Source organism: Schistocerca nitens, chromosome 6, assembly GCF_023898315.1.
Source record: "Schistocerca nitens isolate TAMUIC-IGC-003100 chromosome 6, iqSchNite1.1, whole genome shotgun sequence".
NCBI classification, from domain to species: Eukaryota; Metazoa; Arthropoda; class Insecta; order Orthoptera; family Acrididae; genus Schistocerca; species Schistocerca nitens.
The window spans coordinates 510784345-510797749 of NC_064619.1; the positions used below are offsets into that span (position 1 = coordinate 510784345).

A 13405-nucleotide genomic window follows, 5' to 3' on the forward strand; every position below is an offset into this window, starting at 1 on the left:
AGCGTAGCGGAGGTGCCCTGAACCATTACTAGCCGGTCCCCTTTCTTCTTCACTTGCAAATAGAGCGAGGGAAAAGCGACTATCTTTATGCCTCCGTACAAGCCTAAATCTCTCTAATTTTACCTTCATGGTCCTTAACGCGAAATGTACTTTGATGGCCGTAGAGTCGCCCTGCAGTCAGCCTCATATGCCAGTTCTCTAAATTTCCCCTATAATGTTCATCGAAAAGAATGTCGCCTTCCCTCTAGTGATTCTCATTTGACTTCCCGAAGCACCCCCGCAGTACCTGGGTAAAGCTCGATCCTACCTGTAATAAATCTAGCAGCCCATTTCTAGCAGTACAAACATTGGGTCGAAATAGTGTCCTGTACACAGTCTCCGACACAGACGAACCGCGCCTTCTTAAAATTCTACCAATAAACCTAAGTCTATCGTTCGCCTTCCCTACAACAAACCTTAAATGCTAGTCTCATTTAATACTGCTTTGCAACTTTAGGCTTAAATATTTAATCGACGTCACTGTCAGGCAGCACATTACTAATACCGTATACGAACATTATAGGTCTGTTTCTCCCTCTCATCTGCATTAACTTACATTTTTCTACATTTAGAGCTAGCTGCCATTCATCAGGCCAACTAGAAATTTTGTCTGACTCATCTTGTATCCTCCTACAGTCACTCAACGGCGACACCTTTCCGTACACCGCAGCGTCATCAACAAACAACCGCAGACTGCTGCTTACCCTGTCTGAGAAAATAGCAGTCCTATCTTACTTCCGTGCCTTACTCCTGACGAGTACTCGCTGTCGATGGTTGGTTGACCGGCGGAAGGGGGTGGGGGTGGGGGTGGGGGATGGGGAGGGGGGTGGTAAGGGACCAAATTAGCAAGATCATCGGTCCCATGGTCAAAGGTGTCAGAAGTCAAATGGTTCTAAGCACTATGGGACTTAACATCTGAGGTCACCAATCCCCTGGACTTAGAACTTCTTAAACCTAACTAACCTAAGGAAATCACACACATCCATGCCCGAGGCAGGAGTCGAACCTGCGTCTGTAGCAGCAGCGCGGTTCCCGACTGAAGCAGCAGCGCGGTTCCGGACTGAAGTGCCTAGAACCGCTCGGCCGCAGGGGCCGGCTCTTGAACAGTGGTGCAGCATCGGTGCAGAGCTAAAGGAAAAAATTTATTTGCTGCTGAAGAACAGCCTAGAAGGAAACTCCGAAGCCAAGAGCAACGACGCTCCCGTCATGCAAATGTTGGCATTAGGGAGCTCGCTCGCTTGCCCCTTGCATCGTGCCAAGTGCTGCCGCACCTTTGTGGTGTTACCAACTCCACCTTCTTAACACAACAAACGAGTGCGGTAAACGTTGCCTTGAAGTAGTTGAGTGTTGGAAGCGACGGACTACGTCTCACAACGAAGAGAATTAGCTACATATACAGAAATTGCTAGGTATCTGAAAGAGAAATTTTTGTTGTATGCTGTATGTGTAAGATGAGATATTTTTCATTAAGTTTTATCATCAGGAGAGAAATAGCAAGTGGCCCTTCCGGAAAACCTAAACTAAAAGGATAAATGACATAGTGCCTTACAGTGTGGATCCACCTCAGTGGAAGTCAGTCAGAATCATGAATGACTACAGGGCAAATGTTTTTAAGAGTAGTTTACAAGAAACAACCTGGGATGAAATTTGTAAAGAAAGAAATGCCAATATAAAATTCAACATATTCCATGATAAATTCATATCAAACAGCTTTCCACATAAGCTAATCAGAAGGAACGTTAGACAGCCGTGTAAAAATCCATGTATCACTAAGAGGATTAAAGTACCTTGTGAAAGGAAAAGGGAAATGTATGTTTTGACAAGAACAAGTAGAGACCCTGCAGTAGTTGCACACTACAAAAACTACTCAAATTGCTAAGAAAGGTTATTAAAGCCCGCCCGGCTAGCGGTGCGGTCTAACGCACGGCTTTTCTGAATTGGGAAGAAGCACCTGGTCCCCGGCACGAATCTGCCCGGCGGACTTGTGTCGAGGTCCGGTTAGCCGGCCAGTCTGTGGATGGTTTTTAGGCGGTTTTCCATCTGCCTCGGCGAATGCGGGCTGTTTCCCCTTATTCCGCCTCAGCTACACTATGTCGGCGATTGCTGCGCAAACAAGTTCTCCATGTATGCCTACGCCACCAGTACTCTACCACGCAGGTTACTCTCATCTGGTGTGATCCGTTCCCTGGGGAGGCGAGGGGGGAGGGGGGGGGGGGGCGAATCGCACAATAACCCTGGGTTCGGTGTGGGGTGGCGGAGGGGTGAAGTGGACTGCGGTAGTCGTCGTGGGGTTGTGGACCACTGCGGCTGCGGCGGGGACGGAGCCTCTCCGTCGTTTCTAGGCCCCCGGTTAACATACAATGTAATACATACAAGGTTATTAAAAAATCAAGAAACATGTACACAACATCAGAAATCAGTTCGTCTGACAACAGAGTTAAGGCAATATGGAATATTGTGAAGCAAGAGACAGGACAATCAATCACAGAAGAGGATAACTTTTCTATTGAATTGAATGGCAGGGTTACAAATGACAAGTCACAGGTAGCAAATGTATTTAATAATCATTTCTTAAACATAGTAGAAAGCATAGGGACCAACAGTTCAAGAGAAAGATCACAGTAATATGTTGAAGTAACTCATAAAATTACTTCATATGAAAGTAACACCAACTTCTACTGCTTCAATTAAGAGGGTCATACATTCTCTCAAGAAGAAAAGCTCTTCTGGTTTTGATTGTGTTTCCAATAGAATACTAAAGATTTGTTCCCATATAATAAGTCTGGTATTGTCCGAAATATGTAATGCATCACTAACTCAAGGCATTTTTCCAGAGAGACTAAAATATGCCGTTGTTAAACCCCTCTTTAAGAAAGGTGTTAAGAGCACACTGGACACTGGACTCGCATTCGGGAGGACGACGGTTCAATCCCGCGTTCGGCCATCCTGATTTAGGTTTTCCGTGATTTTCCTAAATCGCTTCAGGCAAATGCCGGGATGGTTCCTCTGAAAGGGTACGGCCGCCTTCCTTCCCCGTCCTTCCCTAATCCGATGAGACTGATGGTTCAAATGGCTCTGAGCACTATGGGACTCAACTGCTGAGGTCATTAGTCCCCTAGAACTTAGAACTAGTTAAACCTAACTAACCTAAGGACATCACAAACATCCATGCCCGAGGCAGGAGTCGAACCTGCGACCGTAGCGGTCTTGCGGTTCCAGACTGCAGCGCCTTTAACCGCACGGCCACTTCGGCCGGCTGAGACTGATGACCTCGCTGTCTGGTCTCCTTCCCCAAACCCAACCAACCAACCAACCAACCAACCACTGCTGACATCATTTTCCAAAATTTTTGAGAAGGTGATGTATTCTAGAATAGTATCGCACCTTGGCAACAATAATATCTTCAGCAAATCACAGTTTGGGTTTCAGTAGGTTGCTCTACTGAGAATGCCATTTACATGTTCACACACCAGATATTACAAGCATTAAATAACAAAATAGCACCGGTCGGTATTTTCTGTTACCTATACAAGCCATTTGATTGTGTGAATCATACTATACTCCTAGATAAACTGACGTTTTATGGGATTGTTGGTATAGCCAACCAATGGATCATGTCGCATCTAACCAGAAGAATGCAGAAAGTTGTACTTAGTAGTAATTCAACCAACAGAATCTAGGGACACAATTCTGACTGGGGAGAAATCACGTATGGGGTTCTCAAGGCTCAATCTTAGGTCCGCTACTGTTTCTCATATATGTAAATGATCTACCGTCTAATGTACAACAAGCAGAATTAGTTCTCTTTGCAGATGACATCAGTATTGTAATCACTTCCAGTATATATACAGAAATGGAAGAAATGGCGAACAAAGTTCTCAAAAGTATCATTGAATGGTTTTCTGCGAATGACCTCACCCTTAATTTCACATCATATTCAGTGCTGCGACTCTAGGGGTACTGCACCAGTAATAAGTGTAACATATGGCGATTGAATAGTACTTAGGGTGGAACTACAAAATTCTTAGGTGTCCATATTGATGAGAATTTAAATTGGAAAAAAACACGTTTTGGAACTACTAAAACAACTTAGTTATGACACATTTGCACTTAGAATCACAGCAAATTTTGGGGAGAGAGAAGTCCGTAGGTTGACATATTTTGCTTATTTTCATTCAGTTATGTCATATGGAATAATGTTCTTGGGTAACTCATCTTTAAGAAAGGTCTTCATTGCCCAAAACCGTGCTGTAAAAATAATATGTGGTGCTCACACGAGATCATCTTGTAGACATCTGTTTAATGAGTTGGGCATTCTGACTACTGCTTCACAGTATATTTATTCCCTCAGTTTGTTGTAAATAATCCAATACAATTCAAAAGGAACAATGAGGTACATAATTACAATACTAGAAGAGAAAATGACAGCCATTTCTCAACGCTAAGGTTGTACATTGTATTCGTTTTAATAACAGTAACTGTTAAATAACCCTTTGTTAGCCCCGCAGAGAATAAGATGTTTTGTAGAAGACTTCTGAAATGATACACAGTCGGCTAATGCACCTTTGTATCTGTCCTGTCCTCAATGAATGACTGAATGTATGCATACTTTCACTTCAAAGATGAATTTACCGGCAAGTGTTTAAAGAGAGTAAGTGCAAAGCACTTAAACTAGCAGGCAGGCAGCACTTGTTGGTCTGTGAAGCAAAATGCAACAATGGTCCTTCCTCTTGCTAGATTGTTTAATATTGTGTGTCGATTACTTGATTATCGCCATTCTTCTTCCCACCCACGTCGTCAGTTATTGTGATATAATGCAGCAAAGGAGTGGCTGAACTAGTCAAAAACGCCTTTGTGTCAAATCATCTCCTCTGCTGGTTATTTACCATACCGAAGCAAATCCAGCGCCGTAACAGTAACTGGAAGGCACATATGAAAAATAGGCTTAACTAATCTACACAGTTCTGTTCGACTATTGAAAACTTAGATGTACGCTACAGACTGTCAACAGATACTGATTGCATTTAGATGGTTCTGTAAATTGATCTCAGATCGCCAGGTATCATAACCCCGTAAGGCCGAGACTACAACAAATATTTCACTATCACAATGAATCTTACACTCCGCAGCGAAAGTGTGAGCTGTTTTAAAAGTATATATAAATGCGTATCGAACCGGGACTAACCCGGAACCATGACTTCCATGGATAAAGGTCTTCATGACTGAGCTATCCAGTGCAGTGTTTACCTTTGTGTGGTCGTTTTAATAATGTTAATACATTAGTAGCATTTTAGAAAGAAAGTGCCTTTGTAGAGAGAACAAAAATTCTATTACTACAACTTTATTTCTACATAAAACACTGGACCTACATCTACTTCACGACATAATTTCAACCTATATTACAGGACGTATCGTTATCCTATTTTTAGATCCGTTCTCATAGAAATCTGTCGTTTGTGCGTCCACACAACTGTGAGCATTTCTTCAAACGCGAGGAAAGACACGAGATCATGAAATCGTGAAGTATCTGTCACAAGTTTTTTATCGACTTTCTTCACCAGATCACGAGTAATGACATACGGTCGCTCACTTACTGATCGTGCAAATTTGTGGAGCCGTCTATAAAATGCTCTCCATCATTTATTAAGAATTCCCGCGCTCGTTGCTTTCCCCACGCAATGTGCTGATTTCACGTCTCTTGCATTTGAGAAACGATTAATAGCGTATATTGACAATGTGTTTTTTTCAGTCGGCTGGCCAATTTTAAATATGTCAAACCTACGTTCATTCAAACGAAAGCTACCGTTCTGGAGTCTGTGAATAGTCAATAGTTGAAGATACTTTGCGAGCATGCGCGTTGTTCCACAGAAAAGTTCCAACAGGTGTATTTCAAAACGGTACTTTAGAAATGTGTGTCGCACTACCGTTTTGAAAATATTAGTCCTACAAAAATTAACAGATTAAGCGGATAATGATCCAAGCAGAAGAAATTAATTAAAATTTGTGCTGAGGCCAGGACTCTACCCGAGTTCGAGTCCTGGCTGCGGCACAAATTTTAATTCATTTCTTCTTCTTCGATCATTATCGTAGATAATGAAGAGACTCAAATGTCCCCGGGAAACATTTAATTGTAAGGATTAAGCGTAACTGCTCAATTAGTAATTTCTATTTCTCAGGTGACACGGAAAAATTATTTCTCTCACTTTTAGTTGGCTTCAACAGGTCAAACATCTAATTTCTTCCACTGAACTTATATTTCACTGGGAATGTTACCAATTTTCTACGACGTTGGAAACTATAAATTCGACATTAATATCTGCCGTTTTCTACAATTTTTACATAACAACCCTTTCCCGCTGTTTCCGCTCCCTCCGTCTCAAGCTCATCTGTCTGCGTAAACGACTACAACTATTTTTCGCGTCGTCTCTTTCCCATCAAAACACAGGATGGCGGCTTTCACGACAGTTATATTTTCCATTAAATTATTTGGGAGACTTGCACCATTTCATTTCATTTTACGGCCTTCTAGCGTCATAACGCTGAACGAACCCTAACCACATTAACCAAGACAATGACCGCAAGTTGCTAGCAGATAAGAAGCTAATGCAACCAAGGTGAAACTTCCACCGTCGTCGACGCACAGACATAAGTATTGCTTTACCATCACCTGCTGACACTGCCCATTCACAATCCCATAGCACCTGAAATAATCATTTCAGACCATTACTTGTGTCAAAATGCTCAGTTTAAAATCAGCTGCATAATCTGCACAATTTTAAACCTAAAGATGTACAACGCCCTGTACGGGCCATGTGGAAGGTGGTTGTCCACCGTCAGCATGTGCTGCTGAAGACGGCATTAAGTGAATAAACAAACAAAACGTTAACAGAAACGAGCCCTCAAATTTCCCTTGCCTGCGCCGACCACTTTTCGTATTACCTGCTAGTCGTGAATCTGCCTCCACTGAGAAGACGCCTAAGAGCATTATAACAGAAAAACAATGGATTTCTGTGATAAGGTAGGTTTAAAAATTACGATGAACGGTTCCACAAAGAACTGAACAGGACATTTAAAACCGAAAATGACTTTATTCATCGTAAAAGTAATAAATTACCGATTATCCAATTAACACAAATTGACAGATTAAAACTTGTGGAACAGATATCTAACTCTTAGGTTTGGTTTGTTTTGTGTTAAATTTTTCCTTGTTCTGATCCTTCAAAGTATGAACATAATCAGAATGCTCACGGACGTTCTAACAAATAGTAATGCAAACGTGCACGTGAACTATAAGGTAGTGTGCTCTGTATATGTGCAATAGTGTTAACTACAGATGGAAGTAAAGAAACGCTCACTGAACCAAATCCAAATCGATGTGTGATCATTGGTGGTCGTAGACATTATCAAAAGGCGGGGGAGAGGTTCTAAAATTTGTCGTTCTCGATATAACGTACAGTGGATCCAAAAACGTCTCGCTATCCACGAACTAAATTTGACAATATGTACGCGGAATTTCTTTTGTCTTCAACTATTGACATCACTTTAAAATTTTTAAGGTGGTTTACTGTATTACCTAAACATTAAATCTCAATAGTTTATGTCAAGCACAGCATCTTACGTTATATGAATATGGGTGCCTTTAACGCAATTTGAAATTATATTTTCGTATGATTCAATTCAGAATATTCAAAGTATTACGAAACACAGCTAGAAATTTTTCACTAAAGTAATTTATTCATTCTCCGAGAATGTTAGGTTGAAACTAAAAATTAAAACTGTGAAATAGAAAAGAGATGATTGAGAAAATAGTGCTATAAATGGAGCAGCAGGGATAAAATGTAAAAAACGTTTATTCAGTGTTTATGTTAACACTGTCTGAAAACAACACATATGACCATGTTAACTGATGTTGATAGGCATAACTAATAATGAAATTGTTTTGAAAGCTACATAATGTGTAACGCAGAACCAGTGCACGACTAGATGATGATGGGAAGTGTCTTGTTAATGTTGTTCAGGAAATCCGTGCCCTTGAGCGTTGGAACGATCCCTCTCTGCAGATTGATATGGGCCACGTAAGAAAGCGACAGAGGAGCGATTGGGACAATTTGCCCACTGACTGGTTCAAATGGCTCTGAGCACTATGGGACTTAACATCTGTGGTCATCAGTCCCCTTGAACTTAGAACTACTTAAACCTAACTAACCTAAAGACATCACACACATCCATGCCCGAGGCAGGATTCGAACCTGCGACCGTAGCGGTCACGCGTTTCCAGACTGAAGCGCCTAGAACCGCACGGCCACACAGGCCGGCTTGCCCACTGATCTGTTCTTCATCTTGAGTAAGACGAACGCTGAAACTGCCGCCGAAAAGGAATGTAATTACTAGTACACACATACATATCCAACGATCACAGGCCCTGCAGACCAAGTGCTTCCATAGTGCCTCAAGTTCATGTTTTGTGCTCGGTTCCTTTAGGTGTCTTTAGTCTCCAGGACGGCCAAGTCATTTGCTAGATCATCCATCTAGCGCTGCCTTGGTCGCCCTATGCGGCGTCTGGTGTTTGGTTTCCCCCTCAAGTGCTTTCTTCATCCGTCTTCTGGCATACGGTCTACATGGACCGCCCAGTGGATTCTTTTGCTCTTCAGCTTCCGTTGTATCGCTGGTTATTATATCAAGAGGTAGAGTTCCTCATTCTTCCTTCTCCATTTTTTAAGATAGGTCCCCATATCTTCTTCATTACATTTCTTTCAAATATTATAGTTTTCTTTTCTCATTTTATCAAGCTCCAGTTTACGAACCGTACATGACTACTTGGCGCATCAATATATATAATTCTCATCTTAATATTCGCTGATATTGATTTTGAGCTGAATGTCTCCCTGAGGGAATACATTCGTTTCATTCCCCCTGCTGTGCTTTCCCTGATGTCCATCTTCTATGCTGGTGTCAATGGTAAACCAAGATACGATGTATTTGAACTGGTGAACTTTCTTGAACCTCTTTCCATCTTAGGAAATTCTTGCTACTCTTTTCTCCCTAATTACATCAACTAAAGCCACAGTGTTTACCGTCGCACTCGGCAAAGTCAGATCTACTGTTCATTAGACTCAAAGATAATTGCCACATATGCATGAGAATTTTATAGCGAAATTTAAGTGTATGTCTCCTTATTCCAAGAGCATGCGAGTGTTCCTCGCGTCCCGTCGCCATCCGCATTTTGCGGACGCCGTTATGTGTAATGACAATGTTTCTTAGATACATCGCTCTTGAAGAGTTACGTGTATCCCTGATCAAAACACCTCTTCTCCCTCCATGATATATTTTCTAGGTTTTAATATAAGGCGTCTTGCACATGACAGACTATCGTGGAGAACATCATTACAGTTTACGGACTGATCACAATGAAAATAGAATGAAACTTCATGGCAGATTAAAATTGTGCGGCGGACCGAGACTAACTCGGGACCTATGCCTTTCGCGTGCAAGTGTTCTACCCATGACGTCATCAATATGGCGGAAATGGCTATTCTAAGCGTCTCCAATATGGCGTCTGTGATATCACTACATACACACGGCAACAAACACGAAAATACGTATAAATAAGACAATAACACCTCCCTCCAAAAATACAATAAAACTGACGGGACAACATCGGGAAATTGTGGGTTTTAGGGAGAGGACAAGCTAAATATAACAGTAAAGAAAAAACACCACGATCCCAAAAAAACACAAGATGACGAACAAAATCTACAGGAATCGGACACTTCCCTTGTCCTATATAGGTCAACGGCGATACCAAAACACCAACGCCTACAGCAAAAACTACGGAAATTGGAATCAGACATTTTCCTTGACGACAGCTGACGGTACCAAAATACCTATACCTACATATAAAAATACGAAAATTGCAATCGCTCATTTCCCTTGACCTATATAGGTCAACTATAACTACTGATACGAAAAAACCAACACCTACAACTACGAAAAACAAAACCAAAACCACATCACCTCAAAAATTAAAAACTCAAACATCCCTACGTAAATTGAAACACATTCAATACACAATAAATACACAAAACATTACAACTCGAGAAAAATAGACCCAAAAAAACAATTACCACCAACAAATTTCGGCCGGCCGACCATCACACACACACACACACACACACACACACACACACACAGGACGCCATCAAACACAACAAGACGACATCTACAAACAAAACCAACTCTAACTCCGCGCCATAATGACGTCACACACAGCAACACCCTTACGTCATGGGTCACAGCAGACGGGTGGAATCGGACGCTTCCGTTGACCAGATGTTACGAGAGTCAGTTTTTCGCTATGATTGCAGAAATGGCAGTTTTTGCTCAACTTCACCTTGTGAACAGTTTATAAAGGAAGTCAGAAAATCGTGCGACACGTAGGTACCGTCGCCAGCTGACCGGGAGAGAAGAACATAACTGCACCAACAATACAGCTTTGTTAAGATCGGAGAGTATTTATGTTCCCTAATTGGCGACTTGACATTTTACCAGGCGCCGCAGCGTACAAGGCTGGACAACTAGGCAATTTGCGAGAATCAGACGTAGTGAATATAGACTTACCTGGGCACGGAGGCTGCAATCCGTCAACGAGAACAGCTTCCAGCTGGTCCTCCTGCAGCCGGTTGGGGTGAGAAATGTCGTGCTGCACAGCAGTCATCCGGGCAGGGCTGGTGGCTTTCTACGGCACGCGAGAGAGAAAAAGAGTGTGGCCAGTAGGCGCGCGCGGGCCGAGTGTGACACACGGAACTGGCGTGTTGTGGCGGCGGCAGCGCACTGGCGTGCCCGCAGCGCGTCCTCACTGTTGCCAACACTCCGCCCTACAAACCCTCCGGCGGAAAGGTGCCAGCGGCTTAGAGGCAGCGGGGCAGGAAGCGGTGTTAACCCTGGCATAACTTGGGTAATAGGCGCCCAGGGCAAACTGCGACTCTACGCCTGTGATGCTGCCCCCCCCCCCCCCCCCCCCCCGGTCCCTCGCTACTAGCATCACACAATAAGAACAACTTCGGGTACACTGAATTGGAGAGGGACCTGGGCACCATTATCTGCAAGAAGCCTTCTCAATTTAGGTTTATCCAAAAACGATCTCAGTGTGCTGTGTACGAGAGTGCTAATTGGTGTGAACATCTCGTTCCGCGTCTATCAGACAGTGATACGTCAAGTACGAAGAACAGTGTAGCGTATGGTAGAGCGTCGGGTGCGTGTGTTTCGATGAGGCCTGACGCGTCTACTTCAGGCCCAATACCTTCTTTATTCTCTGCCCCCCCCCCTCCCCCCACCTTCGCTACTAGCATCACACCATGTTTTGTTTAATCCCAATCGCTGCTTGAGGCACCTACACACACACACACACACACACACACACACACACACACACAAATTTCGTTGTAGCTTAACACACGTCCGACCGATTGCTCTTAGCGATTACAGTCTGCCCTGTTGTTGCGATTCGCGTAAGTTCACTGTTTTTATCTCCTGTGAGAGCCCGCTACGTTTTACACAGAAACAAACACGGGATTTGCCTCGTCTGTTTTAGAGGTAACAGGGCAATCAAAAAAAAAAAAAAAAAAGTACGGAGCGAAAGCTGTGGGCAAAGAAGTGGCTAATGCAAGGAAATAAATTCACTCATGTTGTGTTACGTAAGCAGTTGCGATTCGATGATTTTCGTAATTATCTAAGAATGGATGAATAATCGGAGCTGCTGAACATCATCAAACCATTATTAACGACAAAGGATACTGTCATGAGGGAGGCTGTAAGCTGCGAAGAGAGGCTGATAGCTATATTATGATTTATAATCACTGACAGAAGTTAAGAGGACCTCAAATTCAGAGCTGTTGTATCCCAACAATTACTACCTAAAATGGTTCATGAAACATGTAACGTGACATATACTTGACTGAGGAAATACACCATGGTAAAGCAAAACAAATAAAACAAAAAACGTTTATGTAAACATCATTATTTTGTTGATGTATGTAGCATAAAAGATATGTAAGTTTAAGAAACTCATTTCAGATTCGAAGAAGAAGGACTATACACATGGTGCTGGCGCACATCATCTAATAAATGCAACAGATACATAAGAAATGAAGTACTTAGCAACTGTGAAAACCATGCAAAAAAATCTCACACTTTGCTCCTTACAGGAAAGGGCTTGGTTATAGGCTGGGCCTTTTTAGTACCTGTAACAATGAAGCAAGTATATTGTATGAATTAACGTCCATTGAATATCGATATTTCGATTTTATCATTTTATTTCCCGTACGTATCGGAAAGAAGGCAAAGAAAATACAGAAGGTCGACAGACTCTTATTCTCTCCACGTGCCACACGAAACCATTATGGATCCGTTAAAAAAATGAAAAAAGTGTTTTCTTGCGTCTATATTGCTATACTCCTCGCATGACGTGCCCCATTTACATCTGCAGTTTCTGAATTTCACCAGAAACCCCTGCACAAGGGACAACGCAATTTGTTGGGTGGATTGAGAGGCGGGAGTGGGGGTGAAAAAAATGGTCCAAATGGCTCTGAGCTCTATGGGCCTTAACTTCTGATGTCATCAGTCCCCTAGAACGTAGAACTACTTAAACCTAACTAACCTAAGGACATCACACACATCCATGCCCGAGGCAGGATTCGAACCTGCGACCGTAGCGGTCGCTCGGTTCCAGACTGTAGCGCCTAGAACCGCTCGGCCACTCCGGCCGGCGGCGTGGAGGTGAGAGGGGGCGGATGTCAGGTGGTCTACCCTGCCGATATCCCGACAAGAAAAGTTTGTCGATCGCTCGGTCAAAACGCCCACACACGTGTAATTTGTCCGTCCGTCGGTTGGTGTGTGTGTAGGGCACTTAGCTTGGGTAATAAGGGCCAAGAGCAAACTTAGACTTCCCCCTCCTCCCTTCTCGCTGCTGTCATGACACCATTTTTTGTTTAATCTCAGTCAAAAAATGGGTCAAATGGCTCTGAGCACTATGGGACTCAACTGCTGAGGTCATTAGTCCCCTAGAACTTAGAACTAGTTAAACCTAACTAACCTAAGGACATCACAAACATCCATGCCCGAGGCAGGATTCGAACCTGCGACCGTAGCGGTCTTGCGGTTCCAGACTGCAGCGCCTTTAACCGCACGGCCACTTCGGCCGGCTTAATCTCAGTCGCTGCTTGGACTGACTACTCCATTGAGATCAACACCACGTCGTAATGAAATTTAAAAAACACATTTCAAAAATTCTTTTTACTGTATCACATCCTAAAACAAGAAAATACATAGCCGAAGTTCGCAATGTTTGCAACGAAAACGCTATTACATT

General features: G+C 42.9%; 1 protein-coding gene across 3 annotated transcripts in view; it reads right to left on the bottom strand.

Moving 5' to 3' along the window:
- The window catches only part of LOC126263158 (aldehyde dehydrogenase, dimeric NADP-preferring-like), a 298799-nt gene extending 288019 nt beyond the window's left edge, over positions 1-10780 (bottom strand). Inside the window, exon 1 of one of the 3 annotated variants that reach the window (XM_049960194.1) lies at positions 10657-10780. In XM_049960194.1, the coding sequence (XP_049816151.1) occupies positions 10657-10753 (97 nt within the window). In that variant the 5' untranslated portion in view covers positions 10754-10780. The remainder of the gene's footprint in view (positions 1-10656) is intronic. The other 2 variants (XM_049960193.1, XM_049960196.1) reach the window with 2 other exon arrangements.
- Positions 10781-13405: the final 2625 nt, after the last annotated feature.